The sequence below is a fragment of the Macaca thibetana genome, chromosome 3 (genome assembly GCF_024542745.1).
Source record: "Macaca thibetana thibetana isolate TM-01 chromosome 3, ASM2454274v1, whole genome shotgun sequence".
NCBI lineage: Eukaryota > Metazoa > Chordata > Mammalia > Primates > Cercopithecidae > Macaca > Macaca thibetana.
The window spans coordinates 131,567,196-131,580,438 of record NC_065580.1 but is presented as its reverse complement, the minus strand read 5'-3'; the positions used below and the strand labels follow the sequence as shown (position 1 = coordinate 131,580,438).

Below are 13,243 nucleotides of genomic sequence, written 5' to 3'. Positions count from 1 at the left end.
TTTGTTGTGAGAAACCCCAGGACGCTGATAGAGAACCCTGTCACATGTGCTGAGCAGAGCCGTTTCCACCAGAGAGGGGACTTCGGGCAAGTCATGCTGTGAAGCCTTCTCTCCTTACTACCCACAGCCACAGATGCCATCCAGATAAAACCCAGTTACATTAAAATATCAGGCTGGGCTGGGTGCGTTGGCTCACGCCTGTAATCCCAGCACTTTGAGAGGTTGAAGCAGGTGGATCACTTGAGGTCAGGAGTTCAAGACCAGCCTGGCCAACATGGTGCAACCCTGTCTCTACTAAAAATACAAAAATTAGCCAGGCATGGTGGTGGGCGCCTTTAATCCCAGCTACTTGGGAGGCTGAGGCAGGAGAATTGCTTGAACCCAGGAGGTGGAGGTTGCAGTGAGCTGAGATGGCGTCACTGCACCTTAGTCTAAGCAACAGGGCGAGACTCCATCTCAAGAAAAAAAAAATCAGATGTTACCCAAAGGGTAACTGAGAGGGATCTGGAAGAGGAGGAAGACTATCTACTCCCCTCCTCAGTGAAGGTGATGTGATGAGCTTCTGATCCCTCTGTCTCCTCCCCTCTTTCCTCTCTCCTTTCCTCTCCCCTTCTCTCCTCTCCTCTCCTTCCTGTCTCTAGCACTTCATCCTGCTCTCCCTCCTCCATATTTCATCCCTCCCTCCCACTCCTAGTTAGTGCACACTCCCCTGATATCCAGTTGGTTCCTGAAGCATCATGGCGCTCTTCCCTACCAGGAGTCCTCCCCCAGATCTGTTCTGCACATTCATTCACTCAGCAGTATTTGGTGAGTGCTCTAGCTGCTGGAATACCATGAAAAATGACAGGCATAACTTTTCTGCTGTCAGGGAGATACCTGAACATCCAGTGGGGTAGAAGGCTCCATAGGCACAGCACGGTCCCACAGGTGCAAACACAAATCTCTGAGTTCCGTCTCTGGACCCAGTCCATGGTTCTGGACCAGACCCAAGAAGCTGCATTTTTTTGGCTCTTTTCTTTTCTTTTCTTTTTTTTTTTTTTTTGAAACAGAGTCTCGCTGTTTCCCCCAGGCTGGAGTGCAGTGGTGCGATCTCGGCTCACTGCAACCTCCGCCTCCTGGGTTCAAACGATTCTCCTGCTTCAGTCTCCCGAGTAGCTAGGATTACAGGTGCATGCCACTAGGCCTGGTTAATGTGTGTGTGTGTGTGTGTGTGTGTGTGTGTGTGTGTGTGTGTGTGTGTGTGTGTGTTTTGTTTGTTTGTTTGTTGTTTTTGTAGAGATGGGGGTTTTCCCATGTCCTGACCTCAGGTGATCTGCCCACCTTGACCTCCCACAGTGCTGAGATTACAGGCACAAGCCACTGCACCTGGCCAGAAGCTGCATTTTCTAAGGAGTTACTGGGTTGATGCTGGTACAGTCGGCCCCTAGACTGAACTCTGGAAAACAACTTTGCCGCACACAGGGCAATGCCCAAAGCCACTGCTTTGGGAGAGTTTGTGGCCTGAGCGCTTTCTGTGGTTTTAACTGCCCTGTTTGCCTCTGAGAGGTTAGAAAGCAGAATCTTTATAAGGTCTTCACTACATACTCTTGTCAATGCTGGATGTTTTCAGACTCTAAGCATAGGCTTTTGGGGAGATTTTTTTATAACTTATCAGAATTTCTTGATGGGCTCACAAATGCTATCTAGGAAATGGAGCTAACACCAAGGACATCTCCCTGTCCCCTGCTTCTGTGCGATGCCAGCATACCCAGGTACCTGTGTCTTGGGTAGACTCTGACTCTGGCTCTTCCAGAAGGAATCTTGCCTGTAGCCTTCCTCTTCTGGCTGCGAGATAAACTTTTTTTTTTTTTCTCCTGCTCTGGATCGTAAGTAGGAGGGGTTAGCGTAGGTCATCATCACCATTTGGGTGCAAAGAATAGAAACTTATCTAACACTGTTTATGTGGAGAAGGACCAATTGCAAAGACACAAAGGACCCTCCTATAACTTAGGGTCAGAGAGCAGAGCCAGGGCTCTCAGCAGATGGAAAGCCAGGGTTCCCGGGTAGCCAGTCACCCTCATGCCCATGTAGTCTCCATTGTCCATCTGCCTCCTCCTTCTGCTCAATCACCCATGTGCATGGAGCCCCTCAGGAACTGCTCACAATGGCGGCCTGAGCCCTGAAGGTGTATGAGCCTATTGAGTTCTAGCTCCCAGAGCTGTCTTCATTTCCAAAGCCACCCCTTCAGGAGAAACCTAATTCCAAGCTTCAGAGGAAACATAATTTGACCTGGCTTGGGATCAGTGCTCATTTTCTGGTTCGGTTCGCTGAGGCCAGGGAATGGATTCATTCAATGCTTTTCCAGACTAAAGGTCAGGCTGCTTCTCTAAAAGGGGCTAAGAGCTGGGAGGAAATGGTGGACATTAGAAGCCATGCTTTTCCCTGGTATAGTCCAGGGTGGTCCTGCTACACTAGCAGAAGCAAGGTCCTGTTTGCATACGTGTGATTGGCTTGAGATTTCTGTGAAAACACAGAAGGGCACCTCCCAGTGAGAAGGTGAAGGCACAGTACTTGTTGAGCTCCTGCTCTGTGCACTGGGCCCATTGCACGTTTTCTCTTGTTTAATCCACACAACAATACCCTGTAGAAATTTTTGTTTGTTTGCTTTTTTGAGATGGAGTCTCGCTCTGTCGCCCAGGCTGGAGTGCAGTGGCACCATCTTGGCTTACTGCAACCTCCGCCTCCCAGGTTCAAGCGATTCTCCTGTCTCAGCCTCCTGAGTAGCTGGGATCACAGGTGCACACCACCACGCCCAACTAATTTTTGTATCTTTAGTAAAGACAGGGTTTCACCATGTTGGTCAGGCTGGTCTCGAACTCCTGACCTTGTGATTCACCCACTTCGGCCTCCCAAAGTCCTGGGGTTATAGGCGTGAGCCACCGCGCCAGTCCCCTGTAGAGATTTAACTGGGATCTAGAGTGCTCCATTGACTTATGCAATTATAGTCTTCAGCGGCAGCACCAGCATTCAACTCTACACATTTCATGCTGGTGCCACCACTGAAGGTGAATGAAGAGGCTCATCCACTGCTGCCTCACCACGTGGGTACCTAGTGGCTTTCCGTGGAATCAGAAACCGGGATGCAAAGGTCAAAGTCAAGTTAGAAGTCAGAACTGGCCAATGAGGGTCTGAGACTACAGTCCACACTTCCGCTCCAAAGAATTCCACCTAATAGCTTCCTGGCGGCCCCAGTGGTGTTTCAATGGGCCTCCTGCGTGAGGTGTCTCTTTTGCCCAGGGAAGCATCGTATCGGTGTTTCTGGCCTTTGGCAGTGTGGGCATTTACCAGTTCCTCCATGGAGCCTTTTCTAAGGCATGCAGTTAAGCAAAAGGGCTAAAACCAAGGGCTTTGAAGCCAGGCAGATGCTGAGTTCTATTCTGTGACTCAGGTCACCTAATCTCCGTGTGCCGCAGTTGTTCAATGGGGATGGTTCTGCCTCCTTCAGTGGGTTGTGGTTGTGCATACACGAGATGTGCGTGGAAAGTGCTTTGCACCTTGTGCTTGAGACAGGAAATTTCTCAATAAATAGTTGCAATAACAATAATAATAATTATATTATTATTATATTCACTCTTAGTTGCTTGGATGACAGAAGTATGTCTTCTGTCTTCTGTTTTCCCACCTTCTACAGCACCAGCAAAATGCCGTAGACATCTTTATCTCCATGTATACCCAATGCTTAGCTCCAAATTACAAGTGAGAACATGCAGTCTTTGGTTTTCTGTTCCTGAGTTAATTTGCTTAGGATAGTAGTCTCCAGCTGCATCTGGGATCTAGAGTACATCCAGCTATAGAAAAGGGCATGATTTGGTAGATGCTGAGAAAATATTTACTCAATGAATGTATTATATAAGGGTTCCTATAAAGTCTGGAAACAGAGGCAAAAAGATATAATAAATTATCTATTGATACTATACTACAATGCACAATGTAATACAATACTTAATATTTATCAGTATGGTTTTTCTCATTTACAACACATGGTCCCATACATCATACAACATTGCAAAGAACGTGGTAGAATAATACAGCATTCCCGTCAATCCCTGCACATATATGCATGTGTTGTATTGTCTCACATGATTGATTGACTGACTGATTTTTGAGACGGAGTCTCACTCTATTGCCCAGGCTGGAGTGCAGTGGCGTGATCTCAGCTCACTGCAACTTCCGCCTCCCAGGTTCAAGCAATTCTCCTGCCTCAGCCTCCCGAGCAACTGGGACTACAGGCACGCACCACAACGCCTGGCTAATTCTTGTATTTTTAGTAGAGACGGAGTTTCACCATATTGACCAGGATGGTCTCAATCTCCTGACCCTGTGATCTGCCTGCCTCAGCCTCCCAAGGTGCTGGGATTACAGGTGTGAGCCACTGCGTGCAGCTCTCACATGATTTTTAAAGAATTTTGCGGCCGGGCGCGGTGGCTCAAGCCTGTAATCCCAGCACTTTGGGAGGCCGAGACGGGCGGATCACGAGGTCAGGAGATCGAGACCATCCTGGCTAACACGGTGAAACCCCGTCTCTACTAAAAAATACAAAACACTAGCCGGGCGAGGTGGTGGGCGCCTGTAGTCCCAGCTACTCGGGAGGCTGAGGCAGGAGAACGGGGTAAACCCGGGAGGCGGAGCTTGCAGTGAGCTGAGATCCGGCTACTGCACTCCAGCCTGGGTGACAGAGCGAGACTCCGTTTCAAAAAAAAAAAAAAAAAAGAATTTTGGATACAAGAGGTACATGTGCAGATTTGATACATGGGTGTATTGAGTGATGCTGAAGTTTGGGTGTCTGTTGATCCCATCACCTAAATTGTGAACAGAGTACCCAATACGTAGTTTTTCAACTCTCCCCTCTCCCTCCCTACCTGCTTTTGGAGTTCCTGTCTATTGTTACCATCTTTAAGCCTGTGTGTACCCAATGTTTCACTCTCACTTACAAGTGAGAACATATGGTATTTAATTTTCTGTTCCTGCATTAATTTGCTTGTTAGCCCAGCCAGAAGCTGCATTTTCTAAGGAGTTGCTGGGTTGATGCTGATGAAGTTGATCCCTGGACTGAAATCTGGGAAACAACTTTTCCATGCTAGTGTTGAACACCTGTGTCCATGCTGCAGCAAAGGGCACAATGCTATTCCTTTTTTCTGGCTGTATAGTATTCCATGGTGTATATGCACCACATTTTCTTCATCCAGTCCACCATTGATGAGCATCTGGGTTGATTTCGTGATTTTGCTATTGTGAATATTGCTGCAATGAACATGGGGATACAGGTGTCTTTTTGGTAGAAGGATTTATTTTCCTTTGGGTATATACCCATTAATGGGATTGCTTGGTTGGATGGGAGTTCTATTTTCAGTTCTTTGAGAAATCTCCAAACTGCTTTCCACAGGGGCTAAACTGTTTTACACTGCCAGCCACAGTGTATAAGTGTTTCCTTTTCTCCACAACCTTACCAACATCTGGTGTGTTTTTGTTTGGTTTTGTTTGGTTTTTTTTTTTTACTTTTCCTTTTTTTCTTTTTTCTATTCTTTTCTTTTTTTTTTTTTTTTTTTTTTTTTTTTTTTTTTTTTTTTTTTTTGAGACAGAGTCTCACTTTGTCGTCCAGGCTGGAGTACAGTGGCACAATCTTGGCTCACTGCAAGCTCCACTTCCCAGGTTCACGCCATTCTCCTGCCTCAGCCTCCCGAGTAGCTGCGACTACAGGCGCCCGCCACCGCACCCAGCTAATTTTTTTGTATTTTTAATAGAGACGGGGTTTCACCGTGTTAGCCAGGATGGTCTCGATCTCCTGACCTCGTGATCCACCTGTCTCGGCCTCCCAAACTGCTGGGATTACAGGCGTGAGCCACTGCGCCCGGCCTTTTTTACTTTTTAATAATAGTTGTTCTGACAGGTTGCCTCACCTGATTCTTGTCTCTAATTTTCAATAGGTCAACTTGTGCCTTTAGCCTTCCCAGGAAGAAACAACCAAGGGGATGAATTTATATGAAAATAAAAGAATCCTTTGTCCTGACTTCATGGTTACTCTACAGATGCTCTCTGTCTCTCCTGCTGAGACCTCCTCTCTGCGGGCTGGGGTGGTCTCCTTGCCATTTCTGATGGATACCTCTAGGGACTAGGATGTGTTTCCTCCCTGAGTCTTCACCCTTTTCTAAAGACGCCACCCTGGTTCACTTTCTCCCACCATAACATGGAGATTGGAGCCCTTGTTTGCAATCTCATTCTCTCCAGTTTCCCGTTGCACTCCTAGCTTGCTCATTCTCTTTCTCCTGGGGTGGGGAGTGATGCATCTTGCTTCCCACCTCCAAGCTTCTTTGGGACTGCACAAGGATCCCCATCCTATCACTCAGCTGTCAACAGAGTGCAGCAGGGACCACTTCCTATGTGTGCAGACGCCATGTATACATGAGACCAGCCCTTACACCATCTACGAGTGAGCCGCATTATCCCTAGATGCTTCTGAAGCTAAGGCTCGGTGACTAAGCCTATAAACCCAGCACTCTGGGAGGCTGAGGCAGGCGGATTACCTGAGGTGGGGAGTTCGAGACCAGCCTAACCAACATGGAGAAACCCCATCTCTACTAAAAATACAAAATTAGCCGGGTATGGTGGCACATGCCTGTAATCCCAGCTACTCAGGAGGTTGAGGCAGGAGAGTCGCTTGAACCCGGAAGGCAGAGGTTGCTGTGAGCCAAGATCGTACCACTGCACTCCAGCCTGGGCAACAAGAGCAAACTCCGACTAAAAAAAAAAAAAAAAAACCTTACAGAGAGAGGAGGTGTGGGAATTGAGGGAAGTGACTTGATTTGCTAGGCTGGAACCCAGTATATGCTAGGACGGTACCAATGGAAGGGCTTCTGGTGCCGACACCTCAATGAGCTTCCTTTCTTTCTCCCTCCCGCAGGACCCCAGCCATGATAGGCTGCTCGTTTGTGGTCAACAGGAAGTTCTTCGGTGAAATCGGTCTTCTGGATCCTGGCATGGATGTGTACGGAGGAGAAAATATTGAACTAGGAATCAAGGTTTGTGACATGGTGTCCCTTCCTCTTGGTGTGTCCACGTTTGTGAGCAGAGCTGCTTGATCATCTGTGGGGTGTATTTAAAGCTTCTTACAGCTGATGAATGACAGATTCGTTTACTCCGCTCTGTCCCTGGGAGATGCATGAGCTGCATTGTCACCCCTCCTTAGGTAGGGAAACCTAGGCTTTCCCCTCTCTAAATGTTGGCTGATAGATTTCATGCCATGGCAACCCACTCTGGGCATTAGCTGGAGAGGGTGGTTCCCACTCCCATTCAGTTTTGTTCTCTTCTTAAATGTTTCTTAAATGATCTCCTTAAATTAATATTTTTAGGCCAGGCACAGTGGCTTATGCCCGTAATCCCAACGCTTTAGGAGGCCATGGTGGTAGGATCACTTAAGGCCAGGCATTCAAGACAAGCCTGGGCAGCAGAGTAAGACCCTGTCTCTACAAAAAATGAAAAATTAGCCAAGCGTGGTGGTGCATGTCTGTGTCCCAGCTACTCTGGAGAGTGAGGTAGGAGGATGGCTTGAGCCCAGGAGTTCGAGGCTGCAGTGAGCTATGATGGCACCACTGCACTCCAGCCTGGGCAACAGAGCAAGAGAGACCCTGCCTCTCTAACAAAGGCATTTGTGGTTTAGTTTTTACACCCGCAGATTTATTTTTAACAGCTTTATTGAGATGTTATTGACATATACAGATTTTGGTGGCTCACACCTGTAATCCCAGTGACTTGGGAAGCCGAGTCAGGAGGATCACATGAGCCCAGGAGTTCAAATCAGGCTGGGCAAAATAGCGAGACACTGTCTCTACAAAAAATAAAAAATTAGCTCACACGTATAATCCCAGTGACTTGGGAAACCAAGTCAGGAGGGTCACTTGAGCCCAGGAGTTCAAAACCAGCCTGGGTGACATAACAAAACCACCAACTCTACAAAAGATAAAAAATTAGCCAGGTGTGGTTGTGTGAACCTGTAGTCCCAGCTACTCAGGAGGCTGAAGCAAGAGGATCGCTTGAGCCCAGGAGTTCAAGGCTTCAGTGAGCCACGATTATGCCATTGCACTCCAGCCCAGGTGACAGAGCAAGACTCTGTCTCATACAAAAACAACAACAACAACAAAAACCAAACCAAAACAAAACAAAAACTACATGTTTAAGGTGTACAGGTGAGGTGAGGTTTGGATATACATATACATTGTGAAACGAGCACCAAAATCACGCTAATTGACACATCCATTACCTCCATCTAATTACCACTGTGTGTGGGGGCTGGTGAGAAGATCTAATTTAAGATCTATCCTCTTAGGAAATTAAAAGTCTACAATACCGTATCATTAACTGTGGCCACCATGCTGTACATTGGATCTCCAGAAATGATTCATTTTGTTTTGCAGTGACCTGGCAGGAAAGGTCTGAGTGTGAGGCTCTGCAGGCTTGGTGGTAGTGGTGGGAACTGCTTAGCAGGCAGGACTGTCTGATCCCTGAAGCAAGGAGGGGGCTCCTGGGTTCTTCCCCAGCAGCACAGTCCTGTCCACCAACGCCCCTGTACCACCAGATTGTGGGATCACATACATTCTCCTTTCACTCCCTATTTTTTGTTTTTTATTTATTTATTTTATTTTATTTGAGATGAAGTCTAGCTTTGTTGCCCAGGCTGGAGTGCAGTGGCATGATCTCGGCTCACCGCAGCCTCCTTCTCCCAGATTCAAGTGATTCTCCTGCCTCAGCCTCCCAAATAGCTGGGATTACAGGCACGTGCCACTGCACCTGGCTATTTTTTATATTTTTAGTAGAGATGGGATTTCACCATGTTGGCCAGACTGGTCTTGAACTCCTGACCTCAGGTGATCTTCCTGCCTCGACCTCCCAAAATGCTGGGATTACAGGCATGAGCCCCCATGCCTGGCCTTTATTTAATTAAATTAATTAATTAATTAATTAATTTTTTGAGAAGGAGTCTCGCTTTGTCGCCCAGGCTGGAGTGTAGTGGTGCAATCTCGGCTCACTGCAAGCTCCACCTCCTGGGTTCACGCCAGTCTCCTGCCTTAGCCTCCCGAGCAGCTGGGACTACAGGCGCCCGCCACTACACCTGGCTAATTTTGTTTTTGTATCTTTAGTAGAGACGGGGTTTCACCGTGGTAGCCAGGATGGTCTCGATCTCCTGACCTTGTGATCCACCCCCCTCGGCCTCCTAAAGTGCTTGAATTACAAGCTTGAGCCACTACGCCTGATCTATTTTATTTTTTATTTTTCTTCTTTTAACTTTGGTTTTAGGTTGAGGGGTTCATGTGCAGGTTTATTATATAGGTGAATTGTGTATTACCTGTATTGGTAATTGACACCTCAATGAGCGCAGATTGGTGCACAGATTATTACCCAGGTAATAAGCATAGTACCTGATAGGTAGTTGTTTGATCCTCACCTTCCTCCCAACTTCTGCCCTCAAGAAGGCCCCAGTGTCTATGGTTCCTTTCTTTGTGACGATCTGTGCTCAATGTTCAGCTCCCACTTATACGTGAAAACACACGGTATTTGGTTGGATGTTTCTGCATTAATTCGATTAGGATAATCGCCTCCAGCTCCATCCACGATCTCCTCCTTCTTACAGCTGTGCAGTATTCCATTGCGTACATGTACAACACTCTCTTTACCCAGTCTGCCATTGATGGGCATTTAAGTTGATTCCATGTCTTCACTATTGTGAATAGTGCTGCAATGAACATACGTGTGCATGTGTCTTTATGGTAGAATGATTTGTATTCTTTTGGTTCTATAACCAGTAGTAAATGAGATTACTGGGTCAAATGGTAATTCTCTTTTAAGTTCTTTCAGCCCTTGTGGAAAGCAGTTTGGGGATTCCTCACTCCTTGTTGATGGGCTGGAATGAAGGGTCCCTGCAGAGCCCAGTCTGCCCCCAGGCAATTTCTCCCTGGCTTTGTCTCCTGCATGACAATTCAGCTCCCCTGCCGCTCAGGGTGGGTCTTTATTAAAGTGTCAGTTGCCTCAGGGTCATAGATGTCCCCCTAGAGTGTAATTACCTGCCTCTTACAGTACTTCCAGGCATCTCCAGCAGCTGGAGATGGGGGAATAATTTTGCCTCTTAACTTTCCATAAACCACATCATCCTGCAGGCTGCAAGCTGATCTTGACATAAGCCTTGGTTTTCTGCCAGTTCTTAAAGTGGGATTGGGTGCTGTTGGTTGCAGAAAGGCAAAGGCCTGGGTTCCGAGTCTACACAGAATTCTCTGGTTCTCATGTTTCCAATCAGCATTCACCTCACCTGGGAACTTGTTAGAAGTGAAAATTCTTGGGCCCCATCCCAGACCTACTGAACCAGAAACTCCAGAGTGGCAGGGAGTCCAGCTCCCTGTGTTTACCAAGCCCTCCCACCCCACCAGGTAACAGTTACGTGCCCTTGTTGGAGAGCTACTGGTCTACCTCTAGGTTTAGCCAACTTCCTGGCACATGCATGGCCTTTTAGTAGAAAGGAGCCTAGGGGAGAATCCACCTCTTTCTAATCCCTTCTCCAGGTGTCCCTCCATGACCACACTGGCCCAGAGTGAGTCCTTTCTTCTTACTCCAGCCTACACAGCCAGAGCCCTGTAGGCACCAGCATCTACTACCTTTTTAACTTGATGTACAGGTGCCTCGGCCAGGTGACTACAGGGTTCCTGATGACAGAGCTCCCTTTTTCAAATGGAATAATATACACAAGGCGCTTCAGAGACAATACTACTTCTCCTTTCATTTTGTGCTATTTTGTACTGCTTAGAGCTCAAATGAGTTGCATAAGAAATGCGTTCTTAAGAAATCCATCCCCACCACCTGAATAAAGAAGCAGGGCTTTATGTAAATATATATACGTGCGTATATATAATTTTCATGTAGTGTACATACATACATTTACATATACAAGCTTACCTATAAGTAATGACCCAAAACCCTATACTTTCATTCAATGGAAAAATTTTAATGCGAGAACACTATTTTCTTGATTTTTTTTAATTCAAGAAATGGGTCAGTCTGTGATCTTTCTATCTTTGAAATTTTTTGTTACTTTTTAATTCCATCCTCAGTAAGTAAAGATCTGTCACAAGAACACAAGAATAGAAAGTCTTACCCTGAACAAAAATAACAGTTGACTCTAGGGCTCTGGCCTGCGTGAAAGGCAGCTTGCCTGTGACCAAAACAATCAATACAGAAAAGGACGTTTCAAAAAGCCAGAATTGAAAAAATAAATGAGATGGAAATTGGAAGGTTTCATCTTGCTCTGAGTAATAGTAATCAGAAACTATTAACAAAGCGTATTATAGTAACGCGTCTAAATGTTAAGAGAGAAAAAAAAATTCTCCAAGGACAGAAGAAAAGATAGGTTACTTTTAAATGACGTAAAGTCTTTCTCCAATATATCAGTCCATTTACGAAGAAAAGGCGTTCTCTTCTTCTGTTCTCTTACATAAAAACATGGCACCCAAGACTGTTGCATCTTGCTGGGAAGTTCTTTCTAAAGGAAGACAAGGGAGACACACTTTCAGATCCCCAGACTACCAAAGGATGTCTTGGCTTTATCATGAATCCCATGGACTGAATAAAACGCAGAATTCCTGTGTGGGTGCATTGAATTATTATAACATTTGTGAGAATGATTTACTTATTTTGGGTATATATCCAGTAATGGGATTGCTGAGTTGAATGGTAGTTCTAAGTTTTGTGAGAAATCTCTACACTGTTTTCCACAGTGGTAAAGTAATTTACATTCCCACCAGCAGTGTACAAGTGTTCCTGTTTTCTGCAGCCTTGCCAACATCTGTTGTTTTTTAACTTTGTGTGTGTGTGTGTGTGTGTGTGTGTGTTGTTTTTTTTTTTTGAGACAGAGTCTTGCTGTGTCGCCCAGGCTGGAGTGCAGTGGCACGATCTCAGCTCGCTGCAACCTCTGCCTCCCAGGTTCAAGTGATTCTCCTGCCTCAGCCTCCCGAGTAGCTGGGACTATAGGCGCACACCAGACCCAGCTAATTTTTGTATTTTTAGTAGAGACAGGATTTCCCTGTCTTGCCCAGGCTGGTCTCGAACTTCTGACCTTAAGTGATCTGCCCGCCTCGGTCTCCTGAAGTGCTGGGACTACAGGCATGAGCCATGGCTCACGGTCTTGAATTGTTAATAATAGCCATTCTACCAAAAAGACATCTGCATTCATATGTTCATCACAGTGATACTCGCAATGGCAAAGACATAGAATCAACCAGGTGCTGTCAACAGTGGATTGGATAAAGAAAATGTGGTACACAGACACCACAGAATACTATGCAACCATAAAAAAGATTGAAACCGTGTCCTTTGCAGCAGCATGGATAGTGAAAGGCCATTATCCTAAGTGAATTAATGCAATAACAGAAAACCAAATACCACATGTTCTCACTTACACATGGGAACTAAACATTGGGTACCCATGGACATAAAGATGGGAACAACAGACACCAGAGACCACTAGAGTGGGGAGACAGACAGCGGCCACAGGTTGAAAAACTACCTATTGGGTACTATGTTCACTGCCTGAGTGATGGGATCAGTGGTTCCCCCAAAGCTCAGCATCACACACTACACCCATGTGAGAAACTTGCACGTGTATCCTCTGAATCTAAAACAAAAGTTGAAGTTTAAAAAATTAATATGGGACCAGGCACGGTGGCTCATGCCTGTAATGCCAGCACTTTGGGAGGCCGAGGCGGGTGGATCACGAGGTCAGGAGATAGAGACCATCCTGGCTAACACGGTGAAATCCCTTCTCTACCAAAAAAGACAAAAAAAAATTAGCCGGGCATGGTGGCGGGTGCCTGTAGTCCCAACTACTTGGGAGGCTGAGGCAGGAGAATGGCGGGAACTCGGGAGGCGGAGCTTGCAGTGAGCCAAGATCGCGCCACTGCACTCCAGCCTGGGCGACAGAGCAAGACACTGCCTCAAAAAAAAAAAAAAAAAGCCCAAGTTTATCTGTGATACAGTTCAAAGCAAAGTTCCTGGTCTTGCCCAAGTATAGAGTGAGACTTGAGATTTCACAAACTGGTCTTTCATGGAGAGGCCAACAGTTCAACTGAATACTTCTGATTATAATGGAAACTTGGTGAGTGCCTTCTGTAGCCCAGCAGGCATTTCCACTGGGGCTACCACAGTCAATACATGGAGTCTCTATCTCCAT

General features: G+C 46.3%; 1 protein-coding gene across 1 annotated transcript in view; it reads left to right on the top strand.

Moving 5' to 3' along the window:
- Positions 1 to 13,243, top strand: part of GALNT17 (polypeptide N-acetylgalactosaminyltransferase 17) — a 603,442-nt gene that overhangs the window by 454,419 nt on the left and 135,780 nt on the right. Inside the window, exon 6 of the mRNA XM_050783574.1 lies at positions 6,938 to 7,055. Within this exon, the coding sequence (XP_050639531.1) occupies positions 6,938 to 7,055 (118 nt within the window). The remainder of the gene's footprint in view (positions 1 to 6,937; positions 7,056 to 13,243) is intronic.